The 24,884-nt window shown below is 46.1% G+C and overlaps 1 protein-coding gene across 1 annotated transcript; it reads right to left on the bottom strand.

The window, feature by feature from the left end:
• Positions 1–16,215: 16,215 nt before the first annotated feature.
• Positions 16,216–18,621, bottom strand: S100Z (S100 calcium binding protein Z). Its single transcript, XM_054186985.1, has 3 exons — positions 18,540–18,621; positions 17,574–17,731; positions 16,216–16,374 (listed from the first exon to the last, which is right to left on the bottom strand). The coding sequence occupies exons 1-3, from the start codon at positions 18,619–18,621 to the stop codon at positions 16,216–16,218; spliced, it is 399 nt and encodes a 132-aa protein (XP_054042960.1).
• Between the last annotated feature and the right edge of the window lie 6,263 nt (positions 18,622–24,884).

The following is a 24,884-nucleotide window of genomic DNA, read 5'->3' as shown; positions in this document are numbered from 1 at the left end:
CTGCTCTGTGACGTGCAGCTCTCTGCAGCCCCCATGCCAGATGCTTCTCACCGGCCAGGCCTGGGTGAGCACCCCTGCATCCCAGCCAGGCTTGCAGCCTGGGGCCAGCATCACCCCGGGGCTGGGGGACCCACTGGCTTCCACGTCCTGTGGCTGCAGCTGGGGCACAAGGGCTCTGCAGCAAATACACTGGCAAAACCGGAGAGGTCTCCCTACCAGACCCGGGTTTGGTACATAAATTGGGAAAACTCAGGGCTCCCAAGGGTGTATTTCCCACAGAACAGCTGATACTGCCCTAGCCCTGATCCTCAAGGGAAACCTGAGAAAGGCCTTCAAAAGATGAACCTGGGAACGAAAATTGATAACTCTGCAGAGTACTAAAAACCAGGAACTCAGCAGAGATATTAGTTTTAGGGTGTATTATTGTTTTCCCTTGACCTGGGATGAACCACCAATACTCTGCAGACAACAGCTACCCTTTCCCCATCTCGGGCTTCTTGCTAATGTCTCCTTCTGCTCTATGCTTCCCTGTCAAATTGTCACTTTGGTTCAGCAAAACTTAGAAATAATATGATCTGGACTTGCAAAGCTTTAAGTTTGCAGCTTCCAATTTCATTGTTAGGGCTTGTGGACAGAAACATTTTCTTCCTGTTTCACCCAACTTGTTGGTCAAACAACAATAAAGAAATCCTTTTCTGTTTATACACCTGTAGCTCTGACCTTAGTATGCTGTAATTCTTATTCTTATAGTTTACTTTAATGTAAACTATAATATTTTTCCATATCTGCACAGCACTTTTGTGAATTTGCCATATCTGTGTGGATTTCAAGAGCATAAAAAATACTAAGGAAATGGAAAACATTATTTTTGAAGTTTGACATCAAGTTGCGCTCAAAGTTGTTAAAACTGTTTTGGAGAACTGAGTAGTTAATTACTGCATGAAAAAAGACTGAATTAATTCATCCTCATGTGCTTGCCTTGAACTGTTTAGATACTGTGATTTTAGGAAAAACTTATCAGAGGATTATCCAAGGGAGTTCAGGATCTGAAATCCACTGAAGTTCTTTGCAAATTAGAAGTTTCATTGAACAACTACAAGGTTTAATCCCAACCCTTGCATTAGAGGATGGCTGGGAGCTTAATCAGGGTGGTGAGAAGTGTCCTGGAGACCACCAGGACCCTGTGGGACCAGGAGGGGCAGCAGAGGAAGCCCAGTTGCATTCACTTTTCTTATCACACCTTTACTTTCTGAAGAGTTGAAGAAAGTTAGAATTACAGCATGGCCCCTCCACTCCCTATCTTTGAGGCACTTTGCAGAACCCAGTCCCAGTTGTGTCTGGGGTGTCCCAGTTTGCGCTGCCAGTCCACAGATTCTGAGTCCTTGAATATCTTCAGTGAAGGATAGAGTGTTTAATTGTGTGAGAATTTGACCACTTACTGAGTATTTGGTTAAATTCAGCTCCAAAAATGGGCGAAGGACAAATGACATTGCAGCTAAATCAATACAACTGTCTATTAAACCCGCTGTGAGGTGATCTACTCAGAATAAAACACACCAAAGGTGATGTTAACATATTTTAAACCCTGGCCCATGAATAGCTGAGGTCTGGGCTAGCATAACATTCACTGGCGGAGGTGCTCAGACAAGCAGGTAGCCCCAGGGGCTGGAGCACATCCTGGCAGATGAGGTGTAGGGACTGTCCTTCTCCAACCAACAAGATGGTGGGAAGGAGGACAGGAGCCACCTCCACTTCTGTTGCAATTTTTTACTCACACAGAACCTACAGCAACTTTGCATGTCCTACGTAACGCCTGCAGGAGTTTGCTTGGAGCATTACAAGTATTCTGTATAACGCCAGTGCAAAAAGCTAAACTCAGATTCCCCTTGCTGTGAATGTGGGGCTTGGTATTAACAGAGGCATTAAGGCAACCTGTCGTCTACTCTGCATCATCTTCTGCTTTGCATTTCGGCTCTGGGCTCAGCAGGAGCCGATGAAGCACGAGGATGTCCTGTCCAGCCTCATCGCAAAGCCTCCCAGTGCCTGGGGTAATTACCGGTGTCCTCAAACACAGGGCTGCCCTCAGCCCCCAGACTCCTATATGCTTCCCTTTGAGCTGCTCTAATGCCTGTGGAAGACAGGAATTTGGGGCGGTGACAGGGAACCACCTGCAGAGAGGTGCGGCTGCTGCTGCTGGCAGGGGCTGTGCCCTGCAGCACCTCCCCACCTGACGCAGGTGGAGCCTGGCTAGACAGACCCTCAAAGGAGACCAGTCCTGGGAGAAGGAGGGGGCTCACCTCCCAGCCCTACGAGGAGACAAGTCCTGGGAGAAGGAGGGGGCTCACCTCCCAGCCCTACGAGGAGACCAGTCCTGGGAGAAGGAGGGGGCTCACCTCCCAGCCCTACGTCCCGGCCCTCAGGGGGCGAGAGATGATGGGGGACCACCTCCCCACTTAACGCTGCTGCCCCCTCACGGGGTTAATACCTGGACCTCCCTCTGCCCGCTCCAGCACTGCTTTTGTTTAAGGCCACTGGCAGAGACTGAGCTCTTCAGGAGATGAGATTGCGACTAACAAAGCAAAGAAAAATCAGCAGTTTAAACAGGGTTTGAAACATCCCCGCAGCATTTCAGAAGGGAAAAGCACTTTCAGTGCGATACAAACCCTTGGGCCAATGAGGAGGGTGTCATTTTCCTTTCATGAGGTTGAGTCACGTTAACAATTTGTAGCACAATTTTTTTTTCATTAATATCAAATTATATAACACAGTAAAATGCATTCCCCGTCTGACCCTGGTAGGGACTAGATAATCCTGCTGCTCTCACACTATGACACCTGGACTCTGCTAGCAACCGTAATTCACCCTGGCAGCAGCCCCTTTCCCTGGCAGAAGTGATGGGATGCCGTCATGTTGGTGAGAGGCCAGGCTGTGTGTAGGGTATCGCACAGCCCGCTCTGCTGCGGCTCAGGGTGGGTATTGCCGGGGTGCCCCAGCATTTGCAGAGCCTCAGATTGTCAAAGCAGTGCTTGTGGGTGGGTGTTTTACACTGTTCAGCTACGTGCCTGGGAGGACCCACCTGCCCTGCGGTGGAAATCCTCTGCCTCGCACTCAGAGCTTGTGGGTGTCTTGTCAGCTATTATAGCACAGAAGAGATCCCAGCTGTGGTGAGAGGTGGAGAAAAGGCAGTTGAATAAAGAGAGTAGTGAAACAAACCCCATTTACCCTCCCCCGTGGTGATCAAGCAATGCTCTGTGCTGTAATACAGGTGGTAAATGCAGTTTCTTCTCCTCAAAAGTAAGGTAGTTGGTACAGCAAGAATGTGGATGATGCTCTTGGTAGTGAGATTTCTTAGTGAGCAATACTTGAGCTACAGACACTCCTTAGGGATCCCTCCCTGATGCAAAGAGGGGCCAGGTGTTATCAACACTTTCTGCTCTCCAAAAGGGTCCCTGAGTCCCCAGCTCACTAACACAGCCCCCGGCCATGCTTTAATTCCCGCAAAAGGTCATTTTATTTCAGCAATTGCTTCACCACTAATGCACTGCAGGCTATGGCCCCCATTCCCTCCACTCAGAGAGGAAATTTCACCTGCAGCACATCTCACCCTGCATCCAGGTAAAGGAATGAACCTTAAGGCTCTTGGACTTCTGTCACATCCCACTCTCAGGAAAGAGTGGGGGTAAGTGACTTCAGATTCATAAATTCCCAATGGCGCGGACTAAGGTGAGATAAATCTCAAGGTCCATATAGAAACATTTATTAGCTTCCTGAAAATGGTTAGTATAGGTCTTCACAAGTCCACGATAACTGTTTAGGTGTGTAACAAATTATGGCAAATGGTGAGGTATGCATTGTGTTACTTAACAACGGGTAGATGACAACTTATGGTGGGTGGTACTTAAAGTCATAGTTAAGGTTGTTACTTAACAACTCTAAGAGAAAAGAGAAACTGAGGGACAGAGAAAGGAAAAGACAGAGATAAAGAGATCACCGGTCCTGGTTCCAGTGTCTTTTTTGGGGAATCTTCCCAGGCATAATCTTCTTCTTTCTCGGGAAAATCTTCCCAGGCACGGTCTTCTTTCTTGGGAAGAATCTTCCCAGGCACAGTTGTCTTCTTTTGTATCTTCTTTGTTCCCCTCCCCAGGGGCCCTTGTTTTCCCCTTTTATGTTTGCTGAATTACCATGGTCCACCCCCCTTGCTGAGGACAGCCTTGTCTCAGGTTTCTCCCTTCTCCCAGGTGACGTGTAGTATGATTCGTGTGGAGAGATGAGTGCCACAGTCATATATGTTTAGCATGATCTCTATACACTACATTAGCATATGCAGGGCTGTGTGCTACGGTTCATCTCTTACACCACCCCATGGCTCAAACACTCCAAGATTTTCTTTGACCATTGTGATCTGAACATAGTGTAGAGGTGCAGAGGAAAGAGATGACAGAAAGAGAGATCATACATATAACTGCTGTAAGGCCTAGGACTGAATCACTCAATATCATAAGGGTGATATTTACAAGGTGTTTTCTCCACTCCATCACTCCTAAGGATTCCAAGATGTAACATGACCACAAGAGTGGATGGTAGGAGTAAAGAAAACAAACAGGTAGTCATACCTCATATCATAGCAATCCCTACCATGAAGAATATAAATCTGTTGTTCTGAGTTCAGTTGTTCTGTGGAGTGTCTCTAAGAGGTCCACAAAAAAAAGAAGCAAACAGATTCATACAACAAGAGACAGCAGGAGACAAAGTTGTGAGTTTTTTTTTTTTTTTCTGATTCCTCCCCCACACCACCTTTATTTTTCTGGACTGCTGTTAGATTACTGCTGTCTCGTTAGATTTCCTGAGGGGCAATTTTTTTTGGTTTTTCCATGCTTGAATAAGCTTCTCAATTCCTTCAGCCAACAAGAGATTCCTAAACCATACGTTCTTCAGGTGGGGTTCAAATGGAGGAGCAAGTTTTATGCATGAGGGAGGAGGTTCTGTGTCTGGGTGGTTAGAGGGCAAATCTTGTATTTGGAGCACTTTGGGGGTTCCCGTCTCTTTCTGCCATGTGTGGCATGAGTGATCTAATTGCGTATACCACCTCCTTGCTGTTTCTCACTGTGCAACCCTCACAGGGGAGTGGACTCCAGCCAGCACAGGTTTCAAGACCTTAAAGGGTCCTTGTAGAATGATTGGTTGTTGGCATAATTATAGGGTGAGTGTGTGGGGATAATTACCCCTTGCTCTCGTAGTTCAGCTATCACCCCGTCATCGGGGACCCACAAGGACCCTAAGAACTGAGAACTAGCAAGCTCACCACATGAGAGGCAGTACTATCGTGTCTTCACAAGACAGTTCTCCCACACGTCAGATGCCAGAAGTGCTGGCCTTATCAGATCTTTGAAGGCCAGGCCTGCATTTTTTATTTCCTTGCGAGCGTTTGAGGCATTCCATTGAAGGCTTGGACGACTTCTGCCCCTCGTCAGGGAATTTACAGTCCATCTCTTACAACTTCCTACCAGCTACTTGTTCAAAACTGCAATCTTCTGCTTCAGGCTGAATTTTAAACACCCTGTTTCTTCCCCTCCGGAGCACCTCCCTCCTCAGCTGCAGCCTGACTGCTGGCACAAGCAGACAGAGCAGCCGACACCTCCCTCTAGCACCGGCACCTTAAAGCAGAGTTAATTTTCCTGCATAGACAAAACCCCACGCAGGCTCCGGCTCCACGCCGCAGGGAGCAGCCCGGCTGCTGCATGTCCCACAGGGGCCCCACTGCTTGTCCGTGCCCGGTGCTCTCATGAACTGATAGGAGCAGCAGCGAGTCCGCAGTGCTACGCCAGCCACTGCTCAAGCGAAGAGGATTTCTCCTGCCTTGGGCGCTCCATCCTTGGCTGCTGATGCTCACAGCTGCTCAGCACTGGCTGAGGAGATGCGGCGTGGGGTGAGGCTCAGAGTGAGATGTCTGGCTGGACTTTAAACTTCCTATCGTGTCAGCTGCTAAACATTGGGCTGAGCTACATATATTTCCCTTACGCTCATACCTCCTGTCACTCAGAATTAATTTGGAGACTAGCTTTTCCTTTCCCTCACAGTGTCTGGGAGACATAGTACTAGCCAGTCCCGGCTTTTTATCATGTGGCTGCAGGTCTCACACCAATGTCTGTGTCTTTGCAGGGTAGGGGACTGCACATGTATTTTTTTACACAAGTATGTCTTTCAACTGGTTGCAAGTGTATTATTTCTGAACAGTGGGATCAGTTAGCCCAGATTAAGGCAAGCAAGAAATCTAGTGGCTCTGGAGTGTCACAGATGGTGAGGGCTAAATTTTTGGACCCGTCTTTACTAATTTGCATGCTAGCCATCAGTTATTGCTCTGGAATAACACCACACAAAAGGAAGAAAAGGGGAGGCTGTTTGGCAAATCGCAGCCGTGGCAGGCGTTATGAAACCATATCCTCGATAGAGACTCACACAAGTCTTCACTTCAAAAACTGTCTGAGAGATCGAGAAGATAAAGCCAAACATGTACGGACCTCCTGCTTCTGGTCCGGTTCCCTCATCCCATAAGTCACGACAGAAAATATTGCGGTAACTAAATCCATACTGAGTACTCACAAACCATTACTGAATACTTCATGGCAGTTCTGAGGGACTTTGCAGCCACATGCCATCAGGAACCCTCAGGAACAGATTCACAGAATGGTAGGGGCTGGAAGGGACCTCTGGAGATCATCTAGTCCAACCCCCCTGCCAGAGCAGGGTCACCTAGAGCAGGTTGCACAGGAATGTGTCCAGGCGGGTTCTGAATGTCTCCAGAGACGGAGACTCCACCACCTCTCTGGGCAGCCTGTGCCAGTGGTCTGCCACCCTCAAAGGAAAGAAGTTCCTCCTCATGTTTAGATGGAACTTCCTATGCTCAAGTTTGTGCCCATTACCTCTTGTCCTGTTGCTCGGCACCACTGAAAAGAGCCTGGCCCCTTCCTCCTGACACCCACCCTTGAAATATTTATAAGCGTTGATAAGATCCACCCTCAGCCGTCTTTTTTCCAGACTGAAGAGACCCAAATCCCTCAGCCTTTCTTCATAAGAGAGGTGTTCCAGTCCCCTAATCATCTTGGTAGCCCTTTGCTGTACCCTCCCCAGCAGTTTCCTGTCCTTGAACCGGGGAGCCCACAGCTGGACACAGCACTCCAGGTGCGGCCTCACCAAGGCAGAGTAGAGGGGGAGGATGACCTCCCTTGACCTGCTGGCCACACTCTGCTTGATGCCATTGGCCTTCTTGGCCACAAGGGCACATTGCTGGCTCATGGTCATCCTGTTGTCCACCAGGACTCCCAGTTCTCTTTCCACTGAGCTGCTCTCCAGCAGGTCAGTCCCCAACCTGTGCTGGCACATGGGGTTATTCCTCCCCAGGTGCAGCACCCTACACTTGCCCTTGTTGAATTTCATAAGGTTCCTCTCTGCCCAAATATCCAACCTGTCCAGGTCTCTCTGTATGGCGGCACAGTGTCCACCCCACTGTCCATTCATCTAACCCAGACTTCCTAAGCTTCCCTGTGAGGATGCTGTGGGAGACCGTGTTGAATGCCTTGCTGAAGTCAAGGTAGACATCCACCGCCCTCCCCTCATCTATCCATCCAGTCATGCCATCGTAGAAGGCTATCAGATTAGTCAGACGTGATTTCCCCTTGGTGAATCCATGTTGAGTACTTCTCATAGCTTTCTTTTCCACCACATGCCTTGAGATGAGGCCCAGAGCGAGCTGTTCCATCATCTTTCCAGGGATGGAGGTGAGGCTGACCGGCCTGTAGTTCCCTGGGTCCTCCTTCTTGCCCTTTTTGAAGACTGGAGTGACATTGGCTTTCCTCCAGTCCTCAGGCACCTCGCCTGTTCTCCAGGACCTTTCAAAGATGATGGAGAGCGGCCCAGCAATGACTTCTGCCAGCTCCTTCAGCACTCTCGGGTGCATCCCATCGGGGCCCAGGGACTTACGGATATCTAATTGACCTAATTGATCTCTCATTTGATCCTCCTCAACCAACGGGAAGCCATCCTCTTTCCCTGTTACTTTCTCCGACGTCTGGGACTCCTGAGGCCTGGGCCGAACAGTAAAGACCAAAGCAAAGAAGGCATTCAGTAACTCCTCTGCCTTCTCCGCATCCTCTGTCACCACGGCTCCTGTCTCATTCACCAGCAGGCCCACAACTCCTCTACTTTTCCATTTGCCTCCAGTATACTTGAAGAAGCCCTTCCTGTTGAGCTTGACATCCCTTGCCAGGTTTAATTCCAAGGAGGCCTTGGCTTTCCTCGTTTCATCCCTGCACACTCTGGCAGCAACCTCTCCGCTAAGAAGTTACACCATGCTTTGTGTTATCATTGCTTAAAAGGGCAAATTAATTGTCAAGACACCTGCTGCCAAACCAACCTGTGTATCCAGCACACACATTCACCACCACAGCCCAGTGCAAAGGAACACTGCCCTGCCCAGGACCCAGCCAGGAGGCAACCCGTAGAGCAGATGCAGAAAAATGAATGTGGAGCTTATTAACACCTCCAAAGCCCCCGTTGTCTGGAGGACCCAAACTGCAACTGCCAGATCGCTTGGGACTGTAAGTGTGGCTGTGATCATGGGGACCGTTTGTGGCATATGAGAAATGAGAAATGCGTTTGATTGTTGCCATGGCAGTTACGGATGGGTAACCGCCCATTTTACAAAACATATCAGCTAACTCCTGGAAACACAGCTCAAGCAGCTAGGCTCTGGACATACAATAGGAAAGGTAGAGTTCAACGCGACCGAAGTAACTAAATTGTCCCTGTCAATTGTTTGGTATGTTCCTTTTACAGGAACGCAGTCAGACTTGCAATGACAGCTGAAGGAGAGTGTTCCCAGCAGCAGAAACACCAAGTTGGAGATCACATTTTGTGCTTCATTCCTTTACTCTTGTGTTGGTTTCAGCATCAGGCAGGTTTCCCAACAGTCCATGACCCAACCTGACCTGAGGGCTCCTCCCTCTGGGGTCAGTGGGCATCTCTATCACTGACTCCTGTTGCTACCTGTCTGCCCCAGCTCTGTGCTGGGTATGGCCTCTTCCGAGCCGTGCTATACATCTCTCTGTAAAGACACTTCTATTACTTCTTTGTGTGTGTCTAAATTGGCTTTAAATAGACCTGAACTTTCTGTAAGGTGAAGTAAGTGTAGCTTGTTAACTCTGGGCAGTTTGACACAAGAGATGTGTGATTTGTCATGTTGAGTGGTTCAGAGAAATGAAAAATGCATGTGATTTATGAACTGAAACCCTATCAGCATCATGCAGGCTTGATGATAAGTGTTGCGTTAACACTATTTATGGCATTGAATAAGAGCAAGGACTGTGAAACTCACAGTTTAGCAGGTTACAAATAATCAAGCAAACATTATATTCAGACACCGAGATTACCCTGAGGGCGGTTATCACTACCAGCTCTGCCTGTGACTCAACCCAGCATCTACACAGAGCAGTCAGGGCCAAGAAGTGGGAGCAGAGAAAAGTTTTCTCCCAGGAAGGAGAGAAGAGATGTGGGAAAGGGTGACTGGCAAAGGCGTTTGCCATTGCTCTGGCGGACATTTGCCGAGCTGTTTAATTTTCCCCTGGGCCTGCCTCCTCTGTGGATCCCCCACATGGTACCTGCCCTCTTCAGGGCTGGAGCAGGAAGACCTCAACACCAGAGCCACACAGAGGTGTCAGCGTGGCTCCCAGGCAAGGGATCTTGGTAGATGCCTCCTTTGGTCCATGTCTCCTTTCCAAAACATGGCACAGTTATTGCAGTTGGTCTTCGCTTGGAGGCATACCCCTCTTGGCCCATGTCAGGTCCTCTGCTGGATCTGCGGAGGACATGGTGCTGCAGCCTCTTCCACCACTGCAGCCTTCTCCCACTGACCCTGCCCCAAGCAACGGCACCTGCTCCTCCTTTCCCAATTTTCCTGTTCAACTCTGGGTTACTAGAACATTTGTCACTTTATTTTCAATGCTGGGGTCATTTTATTATACAGAATATAATTTTCAGATGTATTGAGAAATCTTAGTATTTACATGTGTCACGTTCCAAAATTCATTAAATCTGGGTCAGTATAAAGAATAAACTTTATCTTTGACAAAGCACCACTTTGGCAAGTGATATTTTAAGATATTTTTCCTATACAAGGACAAGTATTTCTCAGCTGAAGTGACTGTCTCCTTGATTGAGTCTTTCTCATCCAGGAAAAAACTGTGATTCAACACGATCGTCGCTGGCAGTGTTAGGCATTACAGTAATGGGCCCATTTCAGAAACGCCGTGGAGTGTTACACAATTCAACTAGTCAATATGAGTCAGATAAGAGAATGCAGCATGCCCAGCATAGTGGTATATTTATCCTTTCAACTGCTCCTACCACTTAGTCCTTTATTTTTCACATGCATTTGATTCCTTACCAGTTATCTTTGGTATCGTACAGGCTGCAGTGCCAAACACTTTGATCAGTTAGATTCTGAACACTTTTCGGTGAAAGTACTGAAATATTTTGTGTCAGTGTAAAAATCATAAACACTGAAGGACTTTGAGATCACCTGGTCAGCATTTTTCAACCTACTGAAGTCTAAAGACAGTGCAAGGGCAAAAAGAGCTTTGGTTTCACCTAACCAAGCTGTTAATGGTTTAACGGGATGGGGCTCTCCAACACCGTGTCTCATCCAGCCCCCCTTTGCTCAGACATAGGGACCTATTCGCTGCTGCCACTAGGTGTCTCCAGGTGTCTAGGTGTCTCCCAAAACACAACCGTAACTCATGGTCCGGTTGGTTCAGTTACTTTTCTGCTCTTTGCAACATGTTCTACTCACAGTTTTTTTCCTGGTGTAGCTTTATTCTATGTTTCTGCATAGGGCTTTTCTGGGTTTATGCAGCTGCTGGGAATGTAGAGTCAGAGCAATACACGGAGTTTTAAGGCAGACTCCACAGAGAAGTATTTGAGAGCTATGCTATGACAATTTGCTCTGCAACCCATGAAGTCAACCAGGACCTGAGAGAACAGCTTAGAATTTAAAGCAGATGTATCATAGGAGCATTTTCCACTAATTCTCCCCCAAATATCTGTGCTCTGAGCAACCACTCTCCTGTCTTCCTCCGAGCTGCCTTGTTGCAACATATGCAATTTTACAGGCATGTCCTTATTTAGCCAACCAGCTAACAGAAACACAGCTTTCCATTGAAGGCTAATTTAAAGTCTCAAGCACGTGTCCTCAGCTGTCGCAAAATTATGCCACTAAGTGCAATAGGCTCTGTCGTTTTACATCAGCTGAGAATCTACTTGCGAGGGCAAAATAAGTGGATGCAGCTGCAGTTCTCTTCCTTGGGACTTGCCCTTCGTACAGAACTGATTGCAGGTGGCTGAGAGTTGGTATTTAAAAAGTAAAAGTTTGGGGTTTTTTTGTTGCAGTTTTCGTATTATTTTTTTTTTAATGTATCATGTTCATTCATGTTCTCTCTCTGATGGCTACCCAGGGCCCGTAACTCACCATACCCCAGCTCAGAGCAAAGTACTTGGAGTTAGTTTAGAAAACAGATTATCAGATTATAAATGAAACATTATCTCTCATGCCATATCACGTGGCAGAAGAAAGACAAAACTGAAAATGTGACCCCTTTTTTCTTCGAATAATTCAGTGTCATTCAACAGACTTAATTATCCCTAAAGACACATCTAATAATTGTTGGCCTGTCAATCAAAACCCTTATTAGACATGCACATGATGTCACATCACAGTCTAACAAATCTTCCTGCCAGTCAAAAACCTTTATATAGATTAATCTTATTTCAGAGGCAAGTTTTGTGTTTGACCCTTTACCCAGCTTTTTCGGGGCTGAAATCAGAAAGGACCTGAATGTTTTCTGTGTGCTACCGAGCTGCTGATGGGCTCTGGGCTGTCCTTAAGAGTTTCGCTCCGTGCCATGCCCTGCTTTATGCTGCAGCATGGAGCCTGGAAAGGGGCTCTGCCTTGGACGGCTGAGTGACCTGGGGTGGATCTGCATTGCCATAGGAGAACTCTTCTTCCCCTTCTTCTGCCCTGTCTGTACCACAGCGTTAATTCCCCAGCTGCTTGGGGTATCATGAAGCTGTGCTTCACAAAAGCACCTGCACTGGGTTTTGAGATGATACAGTTCATCCCATACACACTGTGTGCACCCACCGTGTTGCTGTGGCCATGCAGCTGTGGCAGTGATTGCTGTGCTGGGGGGAGACCCTGCAGCCTTTGGCACGGGAGGAAATATCTGCTTTGCTAAGGGAAAAGTGCATGCCTGAACAGAGCCGGCACCGCGTGGACAGCCAGCCCAGGGATTTTGCCAGTGTGTGTCAGGGTGCCAAGGGTGAGAAGTAAATGCACTAATAACCACCAGATTTCCCAGGCCAAACAGGTGGCATGTCAAACTGGTGCACTATTGTGCCGCCCTGAGCAGCTCTCGGCTGTGTCACGTGTTCTGCATGTGCTGCTCTGTACATGCCCAGCAGTTGTGACAGACTTCGGGGATGCTGGATTTCCTTTGCTAGCAAGTGCAGGTTAACACAGATACTCCATGAATTCAAGGCATCCCTGCAAGTGCTGCACCAGATTCATATCTGTAAATATGAAATCATCACTGGCAATAAGTTTCAATTCTTTCTTGAATGGCATTTGGTGGAAGGCAATTAATGACATTTCTGGAAACATCTCCTGTTCTGGGGGGGGTCTCCTAGGGTCACTTCTCCCTCCCTTCCCACAACCCCAGGCAATTTTGTTTCTCAACTTTATGAGGAGGAACTGATGTTGTAGGATGATGATTCTCTCATTGCACTTGACACCCTCTGCACTGCTGTAGAGTGGAAAGATGGTGCCTTCCTAGTGGGCCTGGGTGCTAAGTCAGAGCTTAGAGGAACTGCTCCGTTGCAAAGCGCTCATCATCACAGTGGTGCCATATGCAGCTCTTCGAGATCTGTATTTGGATACTGAATCTGAAGAGGTTATAAATTTATTTCCTGGTAGTGCATCAAGCTTTGTGTACCCAGTTGTACTGGCACTTCAAGTTTCTTTTGAACTGAAACAAAAGCAGACGGCAGAGGCTGAGGCTTTCAAGATAATATCATTTATCTTCTGAAAATCTGCTTTTTAGATGTCAGGCAAAACAATTTCACAATAGCTAGAAAAGATCTTGTCTGGCATTGCTGTATCTTTATTGGTCTTTAATATGACTTGAAAATATTAGGCCATATTGTGGTGTTCAATTTTCTATCGATTTTTCAGGCAGTCTGATAACACAAATGAAAAAAACACCTGTAATTAGACATCATTCCTAAAGCTGAGGGATTTTGGAGAAAGCCACACAGCAAGCTTCCTCTGCATGTAAAACTTCAAAGTGCTTCCTAGATTCATGAACTACAGGCAAACTCAAAGTCAGCAGGAAAAGTGTTGGTGAACAATGAGAAAAAAAATACTGCCTTCGTGTTTGAAAGAGACATTTTTCCCTTCTGAGGGAAGATTAAAAAAGAAAGGCTCACATCTGCAGGACAAAGTGGCCGTAGGGAGGTTGGCTGGGGAAGATGGTGCTTGCATAGCCAGTGTAAGTGGCTTCAGTGCAGTTGTCCTTCCTGAGGATTGCTGACAGAAAAGAGGATTGCTCACAGCTTTTTCTCATTTAGAGGCAATTCAAAACTTGCAGGTGATGTTCAGGCAACTTCCTTGGAAGAGGTGTCTACTAATGCAGCACTAATTGGCTCCTGTGGGAGAGGAACGGCAGAGGAATGACCCACTGGTGCAGTGGGTCAGCCCATGAGTAGAATGGCAAGTCCCTTACGCCAGGACTCCAAATTGTGGCAATGCTTTGTGTTTTCAAGCATCTGAATATGCTTTGTAGCATTTTCTTCCTTTTCTGCTTGGTCTCCAGTCTTTGTGCAAAAAGGTTTCTTCTTTAAAGCTGATAGAGTTTAACAGTTGTCCTTGCAGTTAAAAAGGCAACAAGAAAAGCCAAAAAGGGTGATATAGGAGGTTTTATAAAACTTTTGTTGGAATAAAGATCATTTGAGTCATTCTCCTCTGATTCACCCATAGCTTGTGTGCAAGAAAGCCCCTTCCGCAGGGGGATTAGGCTGCACTCAATCCCCAGTAAATTCAGCTGATGAGATGGCTCCGCTGACCCTCTCCATCGCAGCAGCAGCTCTTGCTGCCTGACCCCGGGGCATGTTGCTGCCACCAGCTGTGGCTTAGCATAATTCTGCTTGGCACATGGGCTGCTGTGTGTCCAGGGGCTCATCAGGCATGAGCAGAGGGTTTACAAACTTTTCGTAGCTTGTTTCCAAAAAGCCTCTTGCTCGAAAGTCATAATTAAGAAACCGGTTCTTAACTGGGACAATCTTATTCCTTTTAGCTTGGGGTTGAAGCTTGAAGCTGCTCTTGTATCCCTTCCCCTTGGAGGAAGGGGAAAGGCTTGGAGACTAGCAACAAACTGCAGGACCTATGGGGAACCATAAAGGCAGTCTTACTTTTTCTGGTTGGTACTCCTGCCATCCTGATCCAATAACTGCAATGATATTGGGGTGCATGACATTGCAGGGGGCAAAAAGTCGTGCAATTGTCAGTTTTACTTTAATACTTTTTGTCGTGTTCCCTAGAAGATCTTCTGTGAATCCTATATAACTTCTGCCACTGAAGAGTTAAAGAGGCAGCACATTGTAGCTCTGCACCGCACCCCCCACTCCCCCCCCCCCCCCCCCCCCCCCCCGCAAAGTCTCTTTTTTTCTGGGATAACATCAACTGGTGGTGGCCCCTTTCTTAGTCTGATGTCTGTTCCTTGTTATATTTATTAGACCCTATAAAATCCCCTTCTTCTAATAAATTACATCTTCTTAATGATATATGATTTTATACAAATATTATAGTCTTTACAGAATGATTTCCAGGGGTCTGGGGAGGAGACACAAGTGAAATGCATTCTTCAAATATTGCCTATCAGGGCACATATTCACTGGGGGATGTTTTTTATTAACCTCTTAAACAAACAGAAAATCTTCATTTATTTCAGGTGTCTGTTATTATAGTTTGAAGTTACCAACAAAATTACAAGGAACAAAGAGAGCTCTCCACGCAAGAGACCCTGCCACTGAGGGTTTGCAGGCTTTGGAAGTATGTTTAATTCAAACAGGAGTGCAGAAGTACTCTTAATTCAACCCAAGAGAAGGTTAACACTGAAAAGGATTGTCCTACTCTCTCCACACCTGGCCATGAGGTCCCACTGCCCCTTTTGCACGGCTTCCACACAGTGGGTTGGATCAGTGTGAGATGAAATCATTGTTCCATAAGATGACTCACATTACAAAGCTGTACCCTGGGATGGCATCATTAAACCCCCCACAAGTGGTCCTCTAAAAGCCCTCCTCTTAAGGGTGCCAGAATACTGAAAGCAAAAGGCATTTACATTTTCCCTGAAGACCCAGTCCTTCCATCAGCCCTCACAGCAGTTTGCTGACTAAATCTTCTATGTATTTGAATAATTTACCATATGAATAAATTCATTTATGCCGAATGAAGAGGTGGACTACTGGGATGCAGTAATGCCAACACAACAAAATTGAAGCAGGGGAGGTGGGGGAAATGAACCCGTAACAATGGCAAGCAGTGCCGTCTGCTCAGGCGGCAGGAGACAGCTGTGGCCACATCTGAAATACGAGAGCGTGGGAAGGTACGAAGCAGCATCTAAAAAGGGCTTTAGAATAAGCAGAGCTGAGCAAAAAACCAATCTGCTCTTTTTGAGCTGCAAAAATATGGTTGTTATAGAATAACTGAGAACTAAATTGCAAGTTTTACATCTCATTCCGTATTTTCCAATTCAGAAAGTATATAAGTAACATTCCTGCGCCTTTTAATTGCCACTGATGTTTAAGATGTAGAAGTCTTGACTCCTGCCAAATGATCTGACAGCCCAAAGCCATTGACCTGGGCAACTGATGAATACATGTTACAGATGCATGCAGTGCAAAGACTGAAAATATTAAAAGCCAGATCTCAAGTAGTTTAAACTGGCTTTGGTCCAGCTTACACCAGCTGCTGATCTGGTCCATAAGAGTCTTACAGCAGTAACAGTTGGAAGGATGATGGTTTGCATTCACTAAATGCTGATAAGGGTTACCTAGTGAGACGTGCTTTGCTCGCATTTGTGGCCAGGAGATTGACTGCATTGAGCATTTTTAAAATCCTTCTTTCTTTAGCTGTTCTTCGAAGTAATCATTACATGCTACAGTCAAAGCAGCAACCAGAATGACAAATTCATTAAAATCCACTTCATTGTCTTTATTGGAGTCCAGATCTTTCATAATCTTATCAATCAGAAAGGGGTCCTTTTGGCCCTGAAGAGAAAGAAAAGCGATTTAGCAGTGCAGATCTCGAATGCGTAATTCTGACATACCCAGCGTTGCAACCCACTGCTATGTCACAAGCCCCGGTGCTAGTAAATAAAAGGCCACATGAAATATGAACCTGAATAGTAATATACCACCACCCACAACACTAAAAACATGGGTCTGGAGACCCAAAAGTGCACAGCAACAGAAACTGAAGACAGTGCAACTCTTAGAAGGAGTACAGGTACTAAATAGGCACCGATATGAATCAGATTTTAGTTGCTGCTGAGCACTGGTTTCTTTTGACAAGATGGATCTATAATGTGCATTTCTCTGTATCACCCCCCCTTAACAAACAGTATGCAGATTTTCAATGGGCTATTCGTAAGTGGTCATATTACACATCCATTCATCGCATTGAGAAGATCTGTGCTCAGCATACAACACAAGCTATTCAGTGGGAGTAAGAACAGCGAATATCATAATAATAAATCAATAGCCCAGAATAAAAGAAAATCCAAGGAAATGGATAGAATATAAAAAAAAAAATCCTGCTGGTGGTGATAGGGTCCACAACAATTTTTACAATTAAGAGGATACAGAAAAACAACTATGAATCTGGTCATTATTCCATAAAAAGCACCCATGCTGTGTAATGCAGAACATATCAAACATGCAAAGAGATATTCACATCAGCAGCTTATTGCAGAAAGGATTTTCTTAGCATCTCTCTACAGAGCACATGAACAGCTGTACTGTGTCTGTGGCCATTGTGCACAAACTACTTTGTTCTCGTGAGAACTGGTTGCTGGATTTAATTCTTCGAAGGACTTATCTATGCCCTATTATTAAAAATGAACAAACAAGCAAAAAACCGATTAAAGCCTGATTTACCATCGATTTTGGTACTGCTTCTAGGCTGCCCTTGCCCTCCTGCTCAAAAGCGCAGGGGAGTAAGCAGAGCACAGGTACCTGGCTCTGCCGACGGTGGCACATGGCAGGGCGCCCAGGCTGGACCACCCTCTGAAAACACACTTCTCAAAGGGGACATTTGATCTCATCTCCTTCTGTCTGGCTCCACAAAGACAACTGTCATCTGAGAGGCAGGATGTGCCTTGCAGAAGGAGAAGCTATTCCTGAACACTGGGATAGCTGCTTGTCCCACCCATGGAACAGTAACAAGAGGTTCAGGAGCTGCATCTTACTGAAAGGAAGTCAGTGAGCTCACTGGTGAGGAGCTCCTTGAGTTCTCCTTTACTGAGCTTGTATCTGTGTCCCTCTTTGCCCGAGTAGTGATGGAAAATCCTGATCAAGGTGTCCATCGCATCCTCCAGCGGTGTGGACATATCAGCGAGCGGGAGAGCTGTGGGGCAAAGATCCAGTCAGTGACATTGAACAGGAGCCAAACCAAAGACCGGTCTCAGGGAAGGGTCGGAGAGCTAGCTGTAGAGAGAAATTGTTACTAGTACTGAAAAAATGGATTTTTAGTTGATCCATCCTGTCAGCTGTGTGTGAGCAAGTCTGGACTGCTGTAAAACATTGTCCTAAACTTAATAGCAATTACTTCGAAAAGGCAAATGGAAAGGAAGCCCTTTATTTAAGAAAGTGATCTACTGAGCATCCATTTTGCAAAGCTACTGCAAAAGGAAATCCCTCGTACCCATAGCTGAAAACACAGGAAAAATGAAGGCACACCCTCCTGCCTGTTCATTCAAAAATTTCGTGACGAAAGTGAGATCAACAAACAACAGTGGCCAAAGTGTATCTGCATTTATACAGAAGGCTCCACACTAGTTTCTTAGGTGGTTAGAGGAAAGTCACCAGTAATAAGAATGAAAGCATCAGCTTTCAATTTATTCAGTCGTGTTTGCTTGGGCTGACCTCTTTTCCTGTAAATTACCTGGAATAAACAAATGTGAGCTAGGCACCCCTGAGGGTGTGCTTCATTGGGCATGCAGTAAGAAGGTACACAGGGAAGCACCACCAAGAAAAAGGTTGGAAATGCAATTAGTTGCTCAGTAGCTGACTCAAAAAATAACTAAAAATAGGTATGGGGTGAAAGGGAAACATCGTGTTGATGAAGCACCAGGAGAGAGATTAAAAAGCCAGAATGAAATTCAAGGTAAGACTGGAGTCCTGAGCAATATCACCGTACAAAGGCTAAGACTTACCTGCTTCACAGGCTAGCTGAGGTGTATGCAAGAAAATACTCAGATCACAGAAGGTGATGGTCACCTTCCTTTCAAAATGCATGCACGGGCTCTTGTTTATCAGGATGACAGGGTGGATTACACAAATAGAGACAGACGTATAATCGTCACAAGGATGATGGGGCTTCTGTTTCCCTCTGCATTTGCCTACTCTGTTCAATAAAAGCTGCTTGCTGTAAATGGGTCACTAAAATATTCACTAGGCAGAGCAGAGGGCTGCGTGTGGAACATACGAGATACTTTTTATCATTTGACTTTTCACTAACATGTCCATCTGGGGGGCTGAAGGTGAAAATTAGAAAATGCTAACAATCACTAAGTCAGTATAAAGCAATTTCCCCCCATTTTCAAAAGAACTCTTTCTAATCTGTCTCTCTGCACTTTTACAGCTGAGAGTCTAAATGCCTCGGCACTGGCAACCAGTGTTCAAAGATACTTCGGTACTTAGGGTGGGTTTGTAAGTGAGTTTGCCACAAATCCCTTGAGATACCTACTTTTATTGCCAGATGTCTCCGTAAGCCTGAAACGTCTGCTCTTGCTGAATGAAATTCTTGCTGTAGTCTGTGGGTCTTCAGGAGCAAACAAGGAAACCAGTTTCAGGGAAGGTGTGCCTGAAATTACAGTGTACACTGATCAACAGGTTTGGCTTCATTTTTATCAGTCCTGTACAAGATTGATGCAGTTCAGCATCTCTCTTTTAATAGGTGATCTTCCCCCTGGAGAGCTTCCCCTGCCCCAATCCCAGGCACTTGCCACCCCCAGGGGCAATGGCTGGGGGACGCAAGAAACAGCAGCTTCACCATGGTAGGGCCTACTTACCACCCAAACTAGCAAATAACCACAGTTTTCATGACAGCCACATGGAATGGAAAACTGCTTGCTTTGGGCTTGCTTTCTATCAATAAAGCCTTCTACCTGCTGCACACGCAAGTCCAGCGAGTGCAACTGGGCAGATAAACAGCAAGAGGGCACACAGCTGCAGCTCTTTCTCTTGTTTATTCCAGCCAGGGGGAAAGAGAATGAGATGGGCATTGTTTTTAGCTCTGAAAGTCTCCAGGCACTTGTAATTTTGAGTGCCACAGTAGATCTCAGCCCACACCTCTACCGGCCTCCTTTGCCTCCAGACATGATGCTTCTTCCATCTGTGACGTTGTCACGAGGCTTCACAACCTGAGGGGTCGTGGCTGTGCCTCTGGGAGAAGGGGGAGGGAAGTGGGGTGCACATAAAAATGCTGGATCCCAGCAGTATGGGAGGTGACTGTGTGTAAAGCGCGGTTTCCGAAACAGTAGGCAGGGTCTTCTGGTTAGCGGTCCCTGTGGACACGCACAATACTGCATGTAGGGTGTATGCCCTCACCTTCCACCACTGCAATCATGAGTGCTCGGGTATATTTTAGAAAAGGCCCAGGTGGAAACCAGCCTGGAAATGTTGATATGCAACAAGAGGAACCTAATTCCTCCTGGAGTCAGAGGATAGTTGGGGAGGAGAGCTGCTTTCCATACCTCTTCTGTATTTGGGCACAGCTAATGGGTGCCCGGTTTTGTACAAAGGGAGTCCCTGTGCCCCAGCAAGCACAGGGATCTAGCTGGACCGTATGCAGGACGTGAGAGAAAAACATGGGTGATATCAGGCACAGCAGATTTCTCCCAATCACATCCTGGCCATTCTCTGTGTCTTTTCTGATTCTAAGAAAAAGCATGTGGTCTCTTACGTAGCTACAGCCATGCAGGGCTATGCCTTGCCTGTGGTGCTTGTAACTATTGTTTAGAAATATCAACCAGACAAACACCAAAACACTGGCTGTTTTGAGTTTTTTTTGACATTTATTCAACAACAATTTCACCCACAACAAAAAAAAAGCACGTCTGAGTCAATGCATAAGTATAAAATCCTTCTGTTGTCTATATATTACACTGATCTTCTGGCTGATGAATATTGCAAATTCATTATCTAAGGTAACAGGAGGTACAACTTCCAGGAAGCAGGTATAAACTCTCAGAGCTGCCATCCTCAGGACAGAAGAAAGAAGGGTTTCCTCTGTCATCTCCAGGACATCAGCTCAATAATTTATACAGTGATATAATCTGTGCAGTCTCTTTCAATAGCTGTTTTCACTCCAGATAATTGTGTAAGAAACTATTCCATGTGAGTGTATTACATGTACACAGGGAACGGTTGCACTGAGCTTTTTTGTTAAGAGGTCCATTCAATTTGCTGTGTCCATCCCTTTCCTGCCTGGCTAGTGAGGTCCTGCCAGTGGCTCCAGTGGCAGCAGAGATCTAACTCCTGTGAGGGGAGGTCCCAGAGGCTACTCAAAATTCATGATTATCAATCAACTGTTTTTAATCCTTCATGCAAGACTCCAGCACCATCTGGTTTTACATGTTATCTAATAGGCATTGAAGACAACTAAAGTCAACACAGGCTGTGAGCATTTTTGTATCAGGCAAGACTCAACTCCATGTCAACAGCCACCATTCCCCTGTCAATCCTCCCCTGCACGCTGGTTTCCACCAGGCTAAACACAGGAACAGCACCAGACATGTGTTTGACAGCAGGAACAGGACTGCAGCATGACTGTAGACACGGTGAAGACCGGTGCCTTCCTCATTCATGACCAAACTTATCTGTCACAACCTGCCAAATCATGGCAGTGTTGGTGGGAAGGCACCTCTTCCTCAAAGTGAGATGATCGCCAGTGCCAGACCAGGTCAGCCATAGCTTTTTCTAGTTAAACCTTAAAAACCTCCAAGGATGGAGATTTCACAAGTTCTTGGGTAATCTGCTGTAGTGCTGCTGCACTACCTCCCTAGGGAAGATGTGTACCCTCATATCCAGTCTGAGCATCCCAAGCTGCCTTTGTGGCCATTAGCCCTTTTTGTACCACCTAGCACTATCACAAGGAGTTTGACTTTGTTGACTTTATAAATTCCCTTCAAATAGTCTTGGGTCCTCACTCAAACTCAAAAATACACTTGAAAGCAGGCTGTCCCCTGACTTGCACAATCTAGTTCCATATTTTAGTGTCCTCTTCAGGTTACATGATTGCCCCTTGCAGACTGCTCCAGCTGTGCCCTTCTCCTAATGAGTATTTCAATATTAAGGTGTGCATTGCAAAATCAATGGATGTCAGAAGCAGAAGGGCAGATTTTTCACCTGGCATGGCACAAATACTCCATAGGGCTGAATTCTGCTATCTTTGCTGAAGTGGTAATAGATGCTAGGCTTACAGAATGAGTCACCCATCTGATTTCACCACAGGCTGCTGAGAGAGGCAGCGGTTCATAGAATCATAGAATCATAGGGTTGGAAGGGACCTCTGGAGATCATCTAGTCCAACCCCCCTGCCAGAGCAGGGTCACCTAGAGCAGGTTGCACAGGAACGCATCCAGGTGGGTTCTGAATGTCTCCAGAGACGGAGACTCCACCACCTCTCTGGGCAGCCTGTTCCAGTGCTCTGCCACCCTCAAAGGAAAGAAGTTCCTCCTCATGTTTAGGTGGAACGTCCTATGCTCAAGTTTGTGCCCGTTATCCCTTGTCCTATTGCTGGGCACCACTGAAAAGAGCCTGGCCCCTTCCTCCTGACACCCACCCTTGAAGTATTTATAATTGTTGATAAGGTGCCCCCTCAGCCAACTTTTTTCCAGACTGAAGAGACCCAAATACTTCAGCCTTTCTTCATAAGAGAGGTGTTCTAGTCCCCTGATCATCTTGGTAACCCTTTGCTGCACCCTCTCCAGCAGTTCCCTGTCCTTCTCGAACTGGGGAGCCCAGAACTGGACACAGTTCCCCTGCAAACCTGAGAAAGGATCCAACCAGCTATGACCGATTCCTTCAATTTTACTTGGGGTAATGTAGAGGTACTCCCAGCTGGGAGGTTCTATGGGACTGCACCTCCCCTCCTACAAGGAGATGGGGCAGTCAGACCACTGGAAGAAAATTTTATTGCTGGTCTCTGCTCCTCAAAAAACTCAGTAGAGTTCTGCCCTGTGTGAAAGCAGTCAGCCCTTGACATAGGTCAGCAACCTCCTTCCTCCACAGCTGGGAAGGAGAATCTTTGGCTTCTTCACCAAGATTTTTCCTTGGTCTCTTCTTCAGACAACATAACGCAGGATGCCTTTAAGCCAGAGCAGCCTATAAAGTGACAGTCTAAGCCACAGTAAAATACTGCTCAGCTTAAGTGGGAGGATCTCATACTTAGGGCATCTGGTTTTCAACATTTGCCAGAATGCACGTGGGGAATATTTTCTCACAAATAATTATTGCGCTGGGAAAGGCAAGTCAGCCTCCCACCCACATCCTGTCATTATTTATTTTTCCCAAACTCACACTGTTCTTGGGATGCACGTGTTTCAGATATACAATGCACTAAAAAGCTTACAATAGGTTAGAGCCTAGATTAGACTAAAGAGTTTATTAATATAGACTAAAAAGTTTATAAGAGAGTTACATTTGAAACAGTATTTCTTGTTAAGTTATAATGAACACTTTTACATTGTTAGGATTGTTAGCCTTTTCTTTTGTGTTTTATTTCCATATCTTGGCAGTTGATTGATTTATCCCTTTACATCAGGTATGTTTCCCTTCCCCGCAGGTTCTGGTTCACATCTTCAAGACTGTTTTAACTGCTGTGATCCCACAGGCAGCAGAATAGCAAAGAGCTATTAAAGCTCTTGCTAATAGCTTTTACCACCTAAATTTCGTAGTTTACTCTGTTGGTATCTTTTTTGATGGGTTACACTTCAAGGGCTGCCCAAATGAAGTGTATCCTGATCTCATTCTCTGATGAATCCTGTTTGGGACAAGATTGTACACTTCTTTTCCAAATATGTAAATGACTTCTAATTGAAATGTCCAGATCGTTGAACTCTGCTTGTTTCCATAGTGGTCATTTCTCTTGTGATACTTGTTTAGGACAGAAATCCGAGCATTGTCTGTACTTGAGGCACTGATTTGGGTTACCATCTACTGCTCCCTTCTCCTTCTCCCAGAAGATCAGCCACCATTTCCTCTCCCTGTGAGCAACCACCCATTACTAGCCTGTGAAAGCAACTTCAGGTTGTATAGGAATGTATTATTATCTGGAAAATAGCCTAAAAAGCTGTCATTAAACCTAATCCAGAGTTTTCAAGTGATATTCTAGCTATACAATCCTATCTTCCTCATAAGCCTCTGAAGCAGATGTATCCATCCAGCCGTGTATCATCCAAGCCATTTATTACTATAATGCAGTCTATCCAAACCAAGGAAAGGTACCAAAACAGTGTAAAATACGCTGGTGTAGACAGAGAGTTGGAGCCAGCTCTGCCTCAGGTAGGGGCAGGGGGTCCCGTTACAGAGGAGCTCCCCCCCAACCCCCACCCCACCCCCAGCAGTAACCAGAGAACAAGCACCCAGCGCCAGCTGTCTTTGGTAGCTCATGTTACAGCTAGTATTTGGCAATACATCACTTTCTGAACAAAGCCAAGACAGTAATTCTCTTTGTGTTAAATCCACCAATCGATAAGGTAAATCCACCCTTTTGAGACACGCTGGTTCTGACTGACTCACGTTTCTTCCTGATTTGAACTCTTATCAACATGCAGCAGCCTTTTTTTCTAATTCACTTCAACTTCCAGTTCCTTCCATGAGGTTTTTGCAGCTAGGTTCAGGTTATGCTTCATAACTATTGAAACCCCTCCTTGCAGGGAGTGATTCTGCATCACAGGTTGGTGGCCATGTCACCTAACAGGTTGTAGTGTTAGGAAAACTGTCCGTGTCTTTTGCCTGGTCCTGGATGAGCTGTTGAGTGACTCCTGCCTCAGATCCTCCTTCGTGGTCTGTGACTATCCACACAGCAGCTATTACTTTGGGAATGGGTTTCCTAGGACTGGTGTGACTAGCTCTCTGATGGTAAGTAGCGTCTCCAAGCAGCAAAGGCCCCTGGCTCGTACAACTATATGCTTGTACATATGCTTGGCCATGCCATGATGTGCAGGTGGCCACCAAGGCCGCAAATGCAGAGCTCACTGCGTCTTTTCCACCCTGTCTGCTCTGTCTGTGAGCCATGTGCTCAAGTGGGCCCATCTTGAGATAACCGGCAAATAAACTCACCTTCCTTATCACCAGTGCTGAAATAAATAACTACCAAAAGATGCAATGACAAAAACCCACTCCAGACCGACTTGATTCAATATTCCTGGGCACTGATGATGTTAAATCAATATAGAAAAAATGAGGCAAATAAAGTTTTCTCTTAGTTTGTATGTATATAAAAAAATGAGGAAAGCTTATTTTGGTCTGGGGCTGCCCCTTAGTGTCCTGCT

This window comes from Rissa tridactyla, chromosome Z (genome assembly GCF_028500815.1).
Source record: "Rissa tridactyla isolate bRisTri1 chromosome Z, bRisTri1.patW.cur.20221130, whole genome shotgun sequence".
In the NCBI taxonomy this organism is placed as follows: domain Eukaryota; kingdom Metazoa; phylum Chordata; class Aves; order Charadriiformes; family Laridae; genus Rissa; species Rissa tridactyla.
This window is presented reverse-complemented; position numbering and strand designations above follow the sequence as displayed.